General features: G+C 40.2%; 1 protein-coding gene across 13 annotated transcripts in view; it reads right to left on the reverse strand.

Moving 5' to 3' along the window:
* CASK (calcium/calmodulin dependent serine protein kinase) overlaps positions 1-16,363 on the reverse strand; it is a 318,758-nt gene that overhangs the window by 42,006 nt on the left and 260,389 nt on the right. For all 13 annotated transcript variants that reach the window (XM_083172661.1, XM_083172652.1, XM_083172659.1 and 10 more), the window contains one exon: positions 7,888-8,003. In XM_083172661.1, the coding sequence (XP_083028787.1) occupies positions 7,888-8,003 (116 nt within the window). The remainder of the gene's footprint in view (positions 1-7,887; positions 8,004-16,363) is intronic.

Here is a 16,363-nt window from a genome sequence, read left to right on the forward strand (position 1 = left end):
AAATATTTTATAACCATATGAAGTCTGAACCATGAAAAAAGGTGTACATGCATCTGTAACAGCCTGTACACAAATATTTTGTTTTCACAGGTGCATTAATAGAGGTACACACTGAGCAATTTCCTGTCCGGACAGGCCAATCGCATTGGGGTATTCCGCCTACATCTCTCAATGTGTACCAGAGATATGCACACTCCATCGGTCGCATGTGACAACAATAGGTTTGATGTACTTCACATCAAATCTACTAATATCACTAGTGACACAATGCATGTTAATGAAGGACAGAACAGTGATCATTCTGTCCTTCATTGACATCCTTCCAGTGTGTACACACAATCCAGACAGATGGGTATTCGTTCTGACGTTGAAAGGAATCCCCTTCTTCCAGTGTGTATACCCAGCTTTAAATAATCCTGAGAACTAAAAGCAGACATTAATATTTTTTTTGACATAGACCTGTTGAGGGCAGATGTATGCGAAAAGTGCAAACCAAGTGGCATCTGGCAATAATCTCTGCAGAGTAAACATGGCTATCAAAAGAGGGATACATCTCAGTAGTATAGTATGAATCTCCTTGGTAAAGTAGGTGCACATATGTTCAGTCCAATATATTCGTGGTCATGTTTATAATCAAGTGAAAATGATTATTTGAAGCATCATAATCGTTCAAATTTGCCATGAATTGAAGAACTGGGAGTGTTAAATAAAACATTTTTTAACTGGAATTTATCTACTGACATTTTTTTCGCATTTAAAATAATTGAAGTCAGTGCATCAAAATGAAAATGTTGCTTGCTGCAGTTACCATTCATTAAGGTTCGTTACCGCACAAATTTTGTACTGACAAGAAGGGGTGATCAGAGCAGTAACTGGCCTCCCCCCATAACGTATAATGCTTGTTACCAACCAGATGTATAGCAGACCGTTGCAGCGGGACACCATGCAGAGAGAGGAGTCTGCTCCATATAGATATTGACAGCGCTTCACCTTTTCCACATTTTGTTATGTTATAGCCTTATTTCAAAATTAAATGAATACATTTTCCCTCATAATACCACACACAATATCCCATGACATGCGAAAAACGTTTTGGGGAAATTTCTGCAAATATTTTAAAAATAATAAACTAATAAATCACATGTCCGTAAGTATTCTCAACCTTTGCTCAATACTTTGTTTGCACCAATTACAGCCTGAAGGACTTTTTGACTATGATGCCACAAGCTTGGCACACCTATCTTTGGCCAGTTTTGCCCATTCCTCTTTGCAGCACCTCTCAAGCTTCATCAGGCTGGATGGGAAGTGGTGCACAGCCATTTTCAGATCTATCCACAGATATTCAATAGGATTCAAATCTAGGCTCTGGCTGGGCCACTCAAGGGCATTCACAGGTGTCCTGAAATCACTCCTTTTAAGATCTTGGCTGTGTGCTTAAGGTGCCCATAAACTACTTGGACTTCTCGCAGCAGTGGATGGGCGGTCTGACCCCCGAGACCCTCCTGGGGGGCATGATCACATGCGATACTTGCCATGCGGTCCATCCGCATGCAACCCCGCTCTTTGCTGCGGGGAGGGGGGTTGAGTCCGAGGTCTGAGGGGCAGCAAGCCTTACCTAAGGCTCAGGTCCAATGTGCACAGGACCACGCATTGGACCAGAGGGGGACATCACACGTATTCTGATTTGGGCCTCTCTCTTGGCCCGATCGTCGGTATCGGGTGAAATCGGCCCAAATCAGATAAGTAGATGTGCACCTTTTGGGTCGTTGTGATGCTCCAACATTAACCATCGCCCCAGTCTGAAGTCAAGAGCACTCTGGAGCAGGTTTCGTCCAGGATGTCTCTGTACATTGCTGCATTCATCTTTCCCTCTGTAGACTAGTCTCACAGTTCCTTATGCTGCCACCACCATGCTTCACTGTAGGTATTGGCTTGGTGATGAGCAGTGCCTGGTTTCCGCCAAACATGATGGCTGGCATTCATGTCGGAGTTTAGTCGGGCCAGAAAATCTTGTTTCTTATGGTCAGAGTCCTTCAGGTGCATTTTGGCAAACTCCAGATGGGCTGCCATGTGCTTTTTTTTTTTTTTTAAACAAGGAGTGGCTTCCGTCTGACCATTCTACCATACAGGACTGATTGGTAGATTGGAGAGAGGAGAAGCTTTCAGAAGGACAACCATCTCTGCAGCAGAGGAATTCTGTATTCTTGGTCACCTCCATGACTTGGGCCCTTCTCCCCTGATCACTCAGTTTAGATGGCTGGCCAGCTCTAGGAGAAGTCCTGGTGGTTTCGAACATCTTTCATTTAAGAATAATAAAGGTCACTTTGCTTATTGGGACCTTCAAAAGCAGACATATTCATGTACTCTTCCAGATTTGTAACTCAAGACAATCCTGTCTCGGAGGTCTATAGACAATTCATTTGACTTGATGCTTGGTTTGTGCTCTGACATGCACTGTCAAGTGTGGGACCTTATATAGACAGTTGTGTGCCTTTCCAAATCATGTACAAATCAATAAAACTTACCACAGGAGGTCTTAAAACATCTCAAGGATTATCAGTGGAAACCGGATGCACCTGACCTAAATTTTGAGCTTCATGGCAAAGGCAGTAAATACTTATGTACATGTGAATTCTTAGTTTTTTATTTGTAATAAATTTGAAGAAATCTCCCCAAAACGTTGTTGACATTGTCATTATGGGGTATTGTGTTTAGAACTTTGGAAAAAAGTATTTATTCCATTTTGACAAAATGTGGAAAACAGTGAAGAACTGCGAATACTTTCTGGATACACAGTATACCAGCACTAAAACCTCAATCCTTGTCAATTTTCTTTGTCAAAAGACAAGAACAACTGTTTAGTATGATAGAACAAATAAAAAGCAAATCCAGTAAAAACTATTTACTGAATAATATTTTGGCAAAGTGCAGTATGGAATTTCTGAATGATTTTATGAGTAAACAAGGTAATGAAATGAAAATAAGGAAGACCTTTTTTCAAACTGCAGTAATGAGAATAAGCAAAGACTCCTGTTTGAGTCTGAGATGGTCAGACATAGCTAACTAAAGCTATATATCCTACTTAATATGTAAATTGCCAAACACCGATTGCCAACTCCCATTACACAGCCTCAACTCTTAACTCTCAAAAAATCATTTTCCCATCAAAAACAACTGGACACACACAAGGCCAAGGTTGTCTTGCCTATGAAAACTACTGCTACTGTTAAAAGCCTGCAGCAAACCAAACACCCCTCAGCCCCCCCCCCCATATATATGAATATGAACTTTGCCTATTAGTCACTTATCACATATCACCCTGAGGGGCAGATTTATTAAGCTTGGAGAAGAGATAAACTGGAGATAAAGCGGAGAAAAGGTAAAAGGAGATAAAGCACCAGCCAATCAACTCCCAACTGTCTTTTTCAAACACAACTGATTGGCTGGTGCTTTATCTCCTTTTACCTTTTCTCCGCTTTATCTCCAGTTTATCTCTTCTCCAAGTTTAATAAATCTGCCCCTAAGTGTTGCTTTTCAAACCACAAGTGACATTGATCCCTCTGAACTGTACATGTAATAAAATAAACACCACACACAAGAAAAGCCATTTGCAACTACTTTCTACAATTTAAATTCTTTAACAGTTAAGCTCTTACTCTTTCTATCTGGTACTTTGAGACTGGAGGGCAGCTTCTGCTCCAAGTAACTTACTCTCAGCAATGCTATGCTTGGTCACTATCAATGAAACTAGAGTAGTGGTAGCCAACCCTAGCCCTCGAGAGCTACCAACAGTTCACATTTTCCAGACAACCTAGCTGCTGCACAGCTGCACTCATTAATCACTGACACACTTTAAAAGATACACAGATGGAGCTAATTAGCTCACTTGTGATTCTGTGAGGAGACCTGCAAAACATGCACTGTTGGTAGCTCTCGAGGACTAGGGTTGGCTACCCCAGAACTAGAGCAAATTCTAAACTACCAAGCCTCCTCTACAACCAATCACAGCACACATCTAATGCCAGATTTTTAGAAATACAGCAACAATAAAAATAGTACTGCAATAGCCATAATGGTATGGTGGTAATTAAAATCACAAATAAAAAGTCTTAATGTTTAATAAGCCAATTAAAATATTTTACCAGCGTTCAGACCAAGCAATATATTTACCCTCTCATTACAGGGACATTTCCAAGTTATTATCTATTCACTGTATTTATCTATGAACGTTAACCTTTGCTATATTGGGGGCTCAGGAAGAGTTATTTTTATTGGTTCTTGTAGTAATCTACTTGGTATAAATTTCTCTGTTCAGGAAACGTTTAGAGGTCCATCAAAATAATAATAACTAGATGTAATACACGTCACTGTACATATATAGCTCTTTGGGTCAATAGCACCTTACAAAAGGGACAAAGGTCAGCACTAATATTTCAATATTCTTAATAGTTATTGTACAATATAGGTCTACATCTGATAGTTCTATCAGTTAGATCAGGCATGTCCAATGGCCATCCAGCTGTTGTGAAACTGTACATCCCAGCATGCCTTACCATGTTTTAGCATTTGGTACTTATGTAGTATCTGGGCTGCCGATTTTGTGATTGTATGCCTTTCCTTAAGGCATACAATCTGATGCAATGTGATTCGATGCGATTTTGCATAGGATTCAATGTTAAGAAGGTCCTGTTCATTTCCCCACTATCCAAGTGGGCATAGAGTTGATTTTATATAGCGTGGTGAGTGCAGCGAGCCACCGAGCCCGAAGCGTGGCGAGCGAAGCGAGCCCCGCGAGGGGACGCATATTTCTTAAAAAGTATTCTGTGTCCGCTCGCCACAGGTTTATATCCAACTCCATGCCCACTTGGATAGTGGGGAAAGGAAAAGGACCCCTTTTTCCCATTGAATTCTATGTTAAAATGGACTCAGACCATTTTAACATTGAATCCTATGGAAAAATCTTGACCATCACATCGCATACGATTTGGTCGCATGCGATCAGATTTCTAAATCGGACGCCCAGATACTACATAAGTACCTAGCATTCCCTAATAGCAAAACTGTGGCAAGGCATGATAGGACTTGTAGTTTCACAACAGCTGGAGGGCCATAGTTTGGACATGCGCGAGTAAGATAATAAAATCAGTATACACCTGAGAACGTTTCCCCCCACTCCCATTTCATAACTGTAGATACTGGATTAATATTTCCTTACTCATTTACTTTTTACAACAGTGTTTCCACACTTATGGACCAACTTGTATGAAGCATCCCACATCACAAGTGTAATGATTAGCGTCAGAAACTCATTTGTGCAGCTTCATTATAAATGTAACAGATTATTTCATTTTTATTCGTTATGTATTTAGGCCAACACTGTACAACAGGTAATCATTTTCCTGTTGTACAAAGTCTTTTTTTTTATTAATGCAGATTAAACCAAATAATATATCTGGAGTTGTTTTATTATATATGTAATTGTAATTATCAAAAGTGTAATTACATTTCTATTTTACCTGGTTTTAATTACAAACCATGAAACCGCAATTAGACCAAGACCAGAAAATGAAAAGTTTACAAGTGAAATACAGCCATAGTAAATCCATCTCACATTTACATCAATACACTGCAAATAATACTCTTAGGGATTTCAAATGTATTCTGCTTGCCATTTAACTGAGCCTAGTACTGGTCTATGCCAGCAGTTTCTCAAGCTTGCTTCTACACTACTGGAGCTATAGCGACAGATCTATTGATATCTACCTCCTCAGCTGGCCAGAGATGGGAAGGCATACCTCTCTTGCTGCACTGCTTCTCAAGTTTTCTTGAAAGAAGCTCCATTTGGATTACATTTAGCATGCAAACATGTATAGAACCAAATCTTCTTCTGCACGATGAAGCACTACTAGCCATGTAGAAATAGCAGATGAAATGGGCTGACAGCTAAAGTGGCCACTCAACACCACGGGTGTGGGATTATAAACCACAGAATGCTGTGCATACGAGTTGGCATTCTTTCATTTCATAATTAAATTCTGCTAACAGAGCAATAACAATTCTGGGGTAAATGTATGAAGCGTGGAGAAGTAGTATCTATCCCCATAAAGAACGCTATGTCTATTTACATATTGGAGCCATTTGGCTGGTGCTTTATGACCTTGCACATAACGTTCTATATGTGAATAGATACCACTTCTCCAAGCTTCATATATTTATCCCCCTGTTCCCTTCACCTCAGAATAGGTGGTGCAGGGCAGCACCAATTTGATGGCCAGCATAGCCTTGTGAGGAGGCTGTACCTCACAATTTAAATAATTAACCCAAAGATATATTCCTTTGACTGATGATAGGATACATCTAGAATGATCAAGCAATAGCCCAATGAACAGTGTTGCATCTCAGAGAATTAAAAAAAAAAAAAAAATCTGTATTTTTGAATGTACAACACACTTTATTTGGTCTTGTGTGATCAGTTTTGGTATTTGGTCTTGTTTGTATGGTTAACTAACAAATTGTTTTTAGTGAAGGGTTAATGAATATAAACAATTTGGTTCACATTATGCGGCTGATTCTGTGTTTGGAGTAAAGTAAAAAAAAAAGCAAGTAACTTTACACCTGGACAATCCATGAAAAAGCTCCTCCCCCATATAAGAAGTGTACAAAATGGTGCTTCTATCTAAAAGATAGTGTGCCAATGCTGTGGGCAATAATTGAATGGTCAGTAGCTGTTACTGCTCAGACAACCGCAGACACCAGTAGCCAGGGACAGTGCTGTGGTGGCTGCCGGCTCAGGTGTGAACAGGAGATCTTGTGATATTGGCGAGTTCTCACGCATGCTCAATGGAGACTGGCTGGGTGAAGAGACACAAGCTGTCTAAGCTGATTCACTGCGTACTGTAGCCTGGCTCACCGGAAGGGGAAGTTTTCACTCCACTGCTTTCATAGCCAAAAGGACAATGGGGCTCCTTGCTTCTCTTCAGTAAAGAGTTATACCCCCACCATTTATCAGGGTATAATACATCGACCCTCTAATTCTCTGCACATTTTACACCTGCCAGTCAAGGTGCAAAGTTACTTTGCTATACTTGAAACTTTGATCAGGCCTTATGTCATCTATAGTAAAATATAGAATATCTGTTTACACATTGCACTATACTCAGAGGTGTGGGGAGATGGCTGATGTCCAGGTCTGGGATTATTAAGTATTTAAGAAATGGAGCAACGTGTGCAGTGTGGGTCCTCCCTAGACTCAGGGAGCCGTATGCACAGCACAAACTGCACCCATTCTAAATACACCAACGAGTACCCGGGTCCCTTGTTGGCCTTGACTCTTCTTCTGTTACAGGTTTTGGTGAATGTTGTAAGAATACATAAGCTGGTTTTCAAGATATAGCACACTTAAAAACATCTTGATAGGGCATGGTTGGTTCTTTCAAAAACCTTAACAATTAATGCAGAACTACCAATAAGGACAAAGTCTACAAGACCAGCAGAAAATGGTGATACAATGTATAAATTCAGCTGAAAGCCGTGCTTGATCTATTGCACTTGAAGCCTATATTGTAACAATTTATACAACAATACTGGATATTCATTTGCAAAAGGAAATAAACTCAGTAGCAAACAGAAGAGGTCATGTGAAGCCACCATTTCTATATTTCACATGATTATCTGTAGAGGTAAACTGACTACTAGCAATACTTTTGATCAACCAAATAAACCACTGCGCATTCTCCTCCCAAATAAGGTGACCTGTTGCAGATGAGAGAGAGTATGGTGGAAACATGAAAACATGACACAGGTCATGTATATTAGGCTCTGTAAAACCCAACCGTTGTGAAATATTAATAGGTGTTATTTGCTCTTTGAATATCTTGCATCTCATACCTGCATTGTGCTTTGCCAGATATTTGTCTTTATACTGCTTCTTTTTCTTGCCAAACCAAGTACAGCTGGCTTGCTGCTCCTGCTTTGTCTTTTCCATTGCAATGCAGGCAACACGCCTAAAACACAATAAGCCATGAAAAAAAAATTATGAATAAAACAAGTTTGGAAGAACATAAAAAAATATATCATGCATAAAAGCAGTGGTTCTATTAGGTCAGTATTCAATAAGCCTCAACCATTCTTCTCCCCATAAAAAAACAAACAAAAAGGCTGATAATGGCAGTTGGTCAACATTTTCTGTTTCCTGTGATAGCACATGGGATCCAGAATAAGTATCCAGACATGTGTTATTGCGGCTCGAGGGTTTTTCAGGGATTATACTTTTTATGTTTGAGGCATCTGGATAGTGCAGGGTTTTGAGGCTAACTGGATATCCCCCCAAAAAATCAATTAGCTGCAGTAATTTACCATAGCGAATATAGTACAGGCCTTCAAATGTATTAGATTTAATGTAAAATAAAGTTTTAATAATAAATCTAACTTATGAGTCATCAGCATTATGATATCTTATTAAGGTAACATAACCATTTGTTATCTTTTATTAACCTTAATCCGGGTATACACTAGACAATATGATGCCAGCGATACTGGACTAGGTACACATCATAAGTAACTTATCCCCTCTCTTGGATGAATTACAGTATAAGAGTTTTGCAGGTACTGTATAGAGCATGGTAGCTTGGAACGATGTTGAAAACAGATGACCTGTATACAAGAACATGCCCCAGCAACTGGAGTACAGAATAATTCCTTTCTTAAAACACAATTAGAAGTCCCAGAGACCCAACGTTCTCTTTATCTACAGATATAACCACGCTCATCATTCCCACAATGCTTACACAAAAAGGGTAACAAATCAAATCTTTGGGTAGTTTTTACATCAACAAGCATTGATATAAAAACAACTGATGGAAGATGCAGAATTCTCTTCCAAAGAAAACTAACCGTAGACCACTGTGAATTTAGGCTGTGTACAACTATGTACTATGTGTACTATGTAGCAAACCAGATGCTACATTTATAGCATCAGATAATTTAATAACAAACTATTTAGGACAAAAAGACACACACACACACATACACACATATGCCATTATAGCTCACTTCAATTTTTTGCCTCACAAATCCTAGCTGCCCTTTATTGGGGGAAATGTAATAGGATGACAGAATCAGAAAGTGAGAGACTTGGTAAGAAATCTCCAGTTTTTTTTTTAAAAGCGGCAATCAAAGTGGTTTTGCATCCTATTACATTTCCCCCATTGTCTTCTTTGTTAGCTTTGGTTGCCCGCCTTACAGTGTTGGCAATTTATTATTTATTAAAAGATGACCTAATAATGAAAAGGACCCATTTTTATGAAAACACAAGAGTAGAGTAGTAAGAAATAATGAACACTTGCAGCAAGTGTAAAAATAGTTTGTTTAAGATGTGTTTAAATTTAATGGGGGAAATTTACTAAAGGAAATTTGTAAAAAAAAAGGTGTATTTGTATCCAGAAATACACTTATTTTTGACATTTACTATCCCAAAAATACGTCAATTCGTATTGGTATTGATGTGCTATCAATACGAATTAACGTATTTTCGGGATAGTAAATGTCAAAAATAAGTGTATTTCTGGATACAAATACACCTATTTTTTTTACAAATTTCCTTTAGTAAATTTCCCCCAATATATCAATTCAAATTTGGTTGTTTACAATACCTTCCATGGATTATAAAGATAGAAATAAATAATGACGTTTGTTTTGATTTTTGAAAAACTTTAAAAAGGTTACGATGCTTAAAATTTGTAGAACGGTTACACTTGAGTAATTATTAGGAGAAGTGTGGTTTAGAAATCTCCCAGAGGGTAATTAAAGCACACAGCTTAGGAGGATTACATTCTTTGATAAAATTCTAAAGTCTACCCAGAGATGCGAAAACAGTAATGGTAATTATATTACATCAGAGACCAGCATTTGTAATATTTAAATGCCTACTTTAGTTTACAATGAGACTGCAGCAATAAGGTCACTATGGTAAGGCTTAGAAAGACAAAATGCAATAGAGAAAAGATTAGGAGTGTTAACATGGATTTGCACATACTCCTGCAATAGGATGTGCAATCTGGGATTTATTGCTATAGTACCACAAAATTTACATAGGGTTATATGGAGAACACAGGCAGGATGTAATGCCAACTAAGTACAGCGGATGCACGGCCAAACTGACTTTTTTTTTTTAAAGGGGGTAATCACTTCCAAGGCATGGTTTGGTAGGCAACCCACAATGCCACCGAATTCGGCTGGTATTTCATTCTACCATATATGTTATTTATTCCAGCACTTGCCCCATTGGAGCTTACAGTATATTTTGGCCAGAATCACAAAAAAATTCTAACAAAAAGAAAAGGCCCATAAAGACTAGATGTTTTTTAGCTGAAAAGTGCTCAAAACAGCAGTTTTCCCCATCTGCTGCGTCATACTCACTGCAGTGCTCACCGCACTTTCTGTACCATCCACGCTCCACTCACTGAGTCCTGCTTCCCTGCCCTTCCATACAGGCTGTTCGCTCCACCCCTCCCGGCCTGCTCGCCCCTCCCCCCGCCCAACACTGAGCGTAGATACCCTGGCCACCAATGTTTTATTTTGAAGCCAGTAATGTATACATTGCTGGCACCACTGGGCACCAATGATAATGTATTAGCCAGTAATATAGACATTGCTGGACAAGGCCAGCAATGTATATATTATTGGCACCAATGATAATTTATTAGCCAGCAATGTATATATTATTGGCACCACTGTCCACCAGGGGTTAAAGTGAGCAGGGATAGGGTGGACCTGCAATCTGTCCACTCACTTTGCCCTGTTGTCTGTCCCTGCCTATATTGCTAAAGGACACAGCGGGGCAGAGCGTTGGAAAAACTGGGGTACTTGTGTATTTTGGTGGCGCCCATCGCATCGCATACCATAAGGCATATGATGGTATGCGATATTGGCGATATATACGCGTCCTCCGACCTTTTCATACCCCCACTATACACGTCGGCGTGGAGTTGAGAATAGAAAGTGTGGCGAGCGCAGCGAGCCACCGAGCCCGAAGCGTGGCGAGCGCAGCGAGGGGACGCGGATACCTGTGAAGGCCGCGAGGGGACTCCGATACCTGTGAAGGTATCCGCGTCCCCTCGCCACGCTTCGGGCTCGGTGGCTCGCCACACTTTCTATTCTCAACTCCACGCCGACGTGGATAGTGGGGGTATGAAAAGGTCGGAGGACGCGTACCGCTGCACTCGCCACGCTTCGGGTTCACGTTTATAGTGGGGGGGGGGGGGGGGGGTGGCGCATTTAACATTGTAAGCACCCATTAGGGTGCTTAAAAGCACCCATTAGGGTGCTTAAAAGCACCCTTTAGGGTGCTTATACAATCTTTCATCGTAAAGGGGGCAAAAATCGAGTCTTGCATTTTACCACAATTGAGTTGCTAATAACCCACAGCGCTGTGTATAATCTTTTTATTTGCTTCATTTGGGGTGGCATAATGTGAATTTTGGTTCAATTTGGGTGGCAAACTTGCATTTTGGATTATTCTGTGTGGCATAATGTGAATTTTGGCTCAATCAATGTGGCATAGTGTGTAAGGGAGTCTACTATTGTGTTGCATAATGTGCATAAGTATAAGGGGTATATGGTGTGGTACACTACACTCAAGGACACTTGAGTGGTCAACCCCCCCCCCCCCCCCCCCCCCAGAATGTAACCCTAGAGTAATTACTGGAGGTGTTAAGTGGCCCCCAGCTGACATAATTGCCCACCCCTGCTCTAGCGGCTGCTTATTGGAGATTATGTTTCAAATACTCGATAAAGTGCTGCTAACCTCCAAGTCTGTCTGTTGTTACCCAGTTTGTTATATCTCTGTTTACAATTGTAAAGTGCAGCAGAATCTGCTGCGCTATATAAGAAACTGTAAATAAATCAATAAATAAATATTGGGGAATAAGGATGCCAACATTGGGGCAAATAGGATACCCCCATCGGACCTATTAGCAGTGGTAAAGTACAGCTGCTAATATGATATCCCCCACTGTTTCAGAAGATCATAACATTTTTAACTGTGTTTAGACTATCTCTGCAGTTCCCATCCTGGGGTATGTGTACCCCCTGGGGGTACTTGAAAATCTTATCTGTAATGGCAAAAAAAGTTGTCGTCTCCCGACGCCAAAAGAAGTCTCCCGTTGCTGTGGTGATGAACTGCGTTGCGTCACTTCTGGTTCTATCTGCAGCATCATCCGCAATCTCCTTGCTTTTTTGCCCAATCAACAAACCACTAGGAGCTACCCGCGCTGCCCTCAGAGATCATCTGCCCCACATTGCAGGATTAATGCAGCCACTACCTCCACTCAGTTCATTCTTTAGCAGGAACCCAGGAGGACAGTACATAGCCAGCTGTCAGGAATTGGGTTCCTCTGTGTCTGACTGCACACTACTCTTAACGCTCACTTTCACTCCACTCGTAAGTAGCGTGGATAATTAAAATTGAGAGGGATTACTCCTAAATGAATAGCCTAATCAAGGGGTACGGGAGAGGAAAAAAAAAGTTGGGAACCGTTGCTGTATCTGAAGAGTTGAAGAAAACACTATGCAATTAAACATGCACTGTGGAGGTGGACAGTCATCCTCGCCAGGAGAAACATGCCGTATAAAGATGATTCTGATTATGGGTTAAAGAAACTGGCAATTAACACTAGCCTTTTAAACAAAAAGTAGTTCACCAAAAAAGCATGCCAGAAAAACATATTCCACGTTACTGAATTACCACATATTCAATGATGGACATAAAGACTCAGGACTATATTGAATATGCCTGGTGCCCATCAACTAGTACTTGTAACTCTCAGAATAATCCTAAACCCCACCCCAAGCACACATTCTGTGCTAGCAAGCCAACGGGAATCCTGGCCTAATTTTACAATAGATAGACAATAGGTTGTTGGTATAATAAACATTCGTACGGTAGATGAAAAAGGTATGGAGGAATACTTTGGAAAGATGCAGTTTAGCAATATGGATAATCTATTTTCAAAGGATAGTGGAAGAAAATGGAAAAACCAGCAACATATTCAAGGTATAGAAAAGAAATGGAAGTTTGCTAGGAGGGAGGAATGCGGTGTCACATTGTATGTAATTTATGTACTGCTCTGAGAATGCTTTAGAACCAAGGCAGCTTTAGGAATGATGTATTTTTACATATTTTATGGACTAATTTCTTGCTTTTTCCTTTGCAGTCTGCAAGTACAGATTAACATAAAGGAACTGCTTCTAATATAACATAACATTTATCTTCCTAAAGACGTGTAATACTTCTACAATCATTTCCAATGCAAAAGTCGAATATGGTTTTCGCTGAGTGCATTAGTTACAGAAATATATGTATGTAACAATTTATATTGTACCATTTAAACTGTATTAAAAACCCACCTGTATATAAAATAAATAAATAAATGTTTGCCCACAAGCTACATAACTGAAGCCATATACTTTAAATGCAAATTGAAAGAATGCTATTACCTTCCTGCTTACAAAGGACAACAGTATTTTTCCTACTTTAAAATTAGTTTTCCACAGTGTCCCTGGAGATGCTGGAAATGTGTAGCATTTAAAGACAGAATGTAAGTAAATCTGCCCAAAGTAGATGCATGTTTACAATAAAAGTGCATTGTAAACACCGCAATAAAACCAACGCTTAATTTAATTGACAATTTAATTTAAAAATAGTAATTTAGATACGCATACGAATGTCATCATTATGTTAAGAGCAAGGCAGAAATTAAAGGCCCTCAAACCATATAGAATTTAAAAAAATCTGCATGAGGATCAATGAAGAGGGAAACAAGTTAGGGTTCTGTTACTAATGTAATGAAAGAACAAAGGCATAAATACACTTACTCTTGCGTTGTAGATAATATATCTATAATAGAATTAGGTTTCATGCCCATCTTGCATGCAACACCATGCACAGGTGGCATGCCCACTTCTTACTGAACGCTCCCACAAACTACCAGAACACGGGAATTGTGGAGCAGGCATTAGAGATGAATTTCAAAATTGTGCTAGGGAAGAATCATGGTTAAAGCCTTCTGCATGTTTGGAAAAACCTCTGTCCACAGCTGAGGACTACGAGTCTAATACAATAACAAGAAGTGCTGGGTTGGGAAACTGGGTATTTAGCTACAGGTCTAATCATCTAGGACGCAGGTCAGATCACTAGTGCAGCAGAAAGTATCTTCTTGCACTAGACGCCTCCAGCTGCATAACCATACATTTCCAAGGAAGCAGCAGTGATAGCAACTCAAACCACAACTGAATTAGGCTCACTATGCCATAGAACAGTGGTTCTCTCCACAGTCATCAGGATCCACACAGTTCACATTTTCCAGGTTACCTGACAGGTACACTCACTATTGACTAACATTTTAAAAGATCCATAGGTGGAGCTAATTATTTCACTTGATTCTATGAGGAGACCTGCAAAACATGCACTGTGTGAGGTCCCGAGGACCGACTTTGAGAACCTGTGTCATAGAAGGATCAGACTGCACAATCAGCAAGCAGGATCTGCAGATTCAAGACTACATCACATCAAACATAAGGAGAGTAAAAGAAGAATAGGGGACGATGGGAGGACAGTAGAGGAAGAAGGAATAGGGGGAGACAGGAATGTGGTGAAATAAAGGATATAGGGAATTAACAGATTATCAGCTCTTACATTTAGCAGTAATCGTACCTAACCATACTATATTTTGACCTATTAATTTGACATCTGAAAATGTACTTCTCTTTGTTCAACTGAGTCTGTATACTGTATGAGGCACAACAGTGTGGAGGAAAAAAAAACACTAAACAGATTTAGACTTGCCCTATTCACATCTCAACTATAAAACATTAGACATTAGGGCAAGAAATATACCTGTTGCACGATACCTGGCACGGCGAGAGGTGTGTGTTGGAATGACTGCAGTAACACTGTACAAGGACACGCCTTTAGATAATCTGCTGTAGCCAGTGGCGTAAGTTTGTCCCAGTTGCCCGGAGGCAAGATATATATTGGTCGTTCCCCCCCCCCCCACACACACACACACACACACACAAACCCGACCTTAAATAATATATGAAATATATGTGTTCTATATATGTGTAGCTATAAATATTTAGAGAGAGAGAAAACACACATTTCAGAACTCAGCTACAAAACCAGTATTGACTGTTTTCAATCAACTGATTTAGCAGGGGAGGAGAGGTGCCCCCTTGGGAGCAGAAGCCCGGTGGCATATGACTCCATTGCCTCCCAGAGTTCTGCCACTGGCTGTAGCCACTACAGGTTGAGTATCCCTTATCCGTTTTCCAAATTATTCCAAAAACCATAGTCTCCAAAATGTACTTTTTTTTTTTTGATAAAAGCACTACTAGGTACATCTGTAACTGGCACTACTGGGGAAATAACATGCAACTGGCACTACATATGTGCAATGACATGATTGCTTAGCATTTACGTGTAAATTCAGTGCCTGAGATTGTACAAAAACTTCATGTTTTAAAACCTTGTTTCATGCCCAAACAGGGGCGGATCCAGGATAAAATGACAGGGGGGGCACCATGATAAAAAAGGGTTTGGGTGGGGGAGGGGCGGTGTTAGTGGTGCCAGTGTACATGCTAAGAGAGTGGCAGGAGAGGGTGGGAATGGAATTAAAAATAGGCCCTGGCATTTAAAGTACGCAGGACCACCATGGCGACAAAAGTGAAGGATGTAGTTGTGCGCGCGCCAAAGGCGCGCTCCGGAAAAGGGTGTGTGGCCACTCAACAGGGTGCGTGTCAACACCATATACAACTTCTACACATTATGCAACAAAATACTAGACCCCATTATACTTGCCCCTTACACATGATGCCAAATGGAATGAGCCAAAATTCAAATAATGCCACATGGATTGTGTCAAAATTCACATAATGCCACACGGATTGAGCCAAAATGCATAAAATGCCATACGGATTGAGCCAAAATTCCCATAATGCCACATGGATTGAGCCAAAATTCACATAATGCCACACGGATTGAGCCAAAATTCACATAATGCCACACGGATTGAGCCAAAATTCCCATAATGCCACATGGATTGAGCCAAAATTCACATAATGCCACACGGATTGAGCCAGAATTCACATAATGCCACACAGATTAAGCCAAAATTCACATAATGCCAAATGGATTGTGTCAAAATTCACATAATGCCACACGGATTGAGCCAAAATGCATAAAATGCCATACGGATTGAGCCAAAATTCACATAATGCCACATGGATTGAGCCAAAATTCACATAATGCCACACGGATTGAGCCAAAATTCCCATAATGCCACACGGATTGAGCCAAAATTCCCAT

The sequence above is a fragment of the Crinia signifera genome, chromosome 2 (assembly GCF_055691185.1).
Source record: "Crinia signifera chromosome 2, ASM5569118v1, whole genome shotgun sequence".
NCBI lineage: Eukaryota > Metazoa > Chordata > Amphibia > Anura > Myobatrachidae > Crinia > Crinia signifera.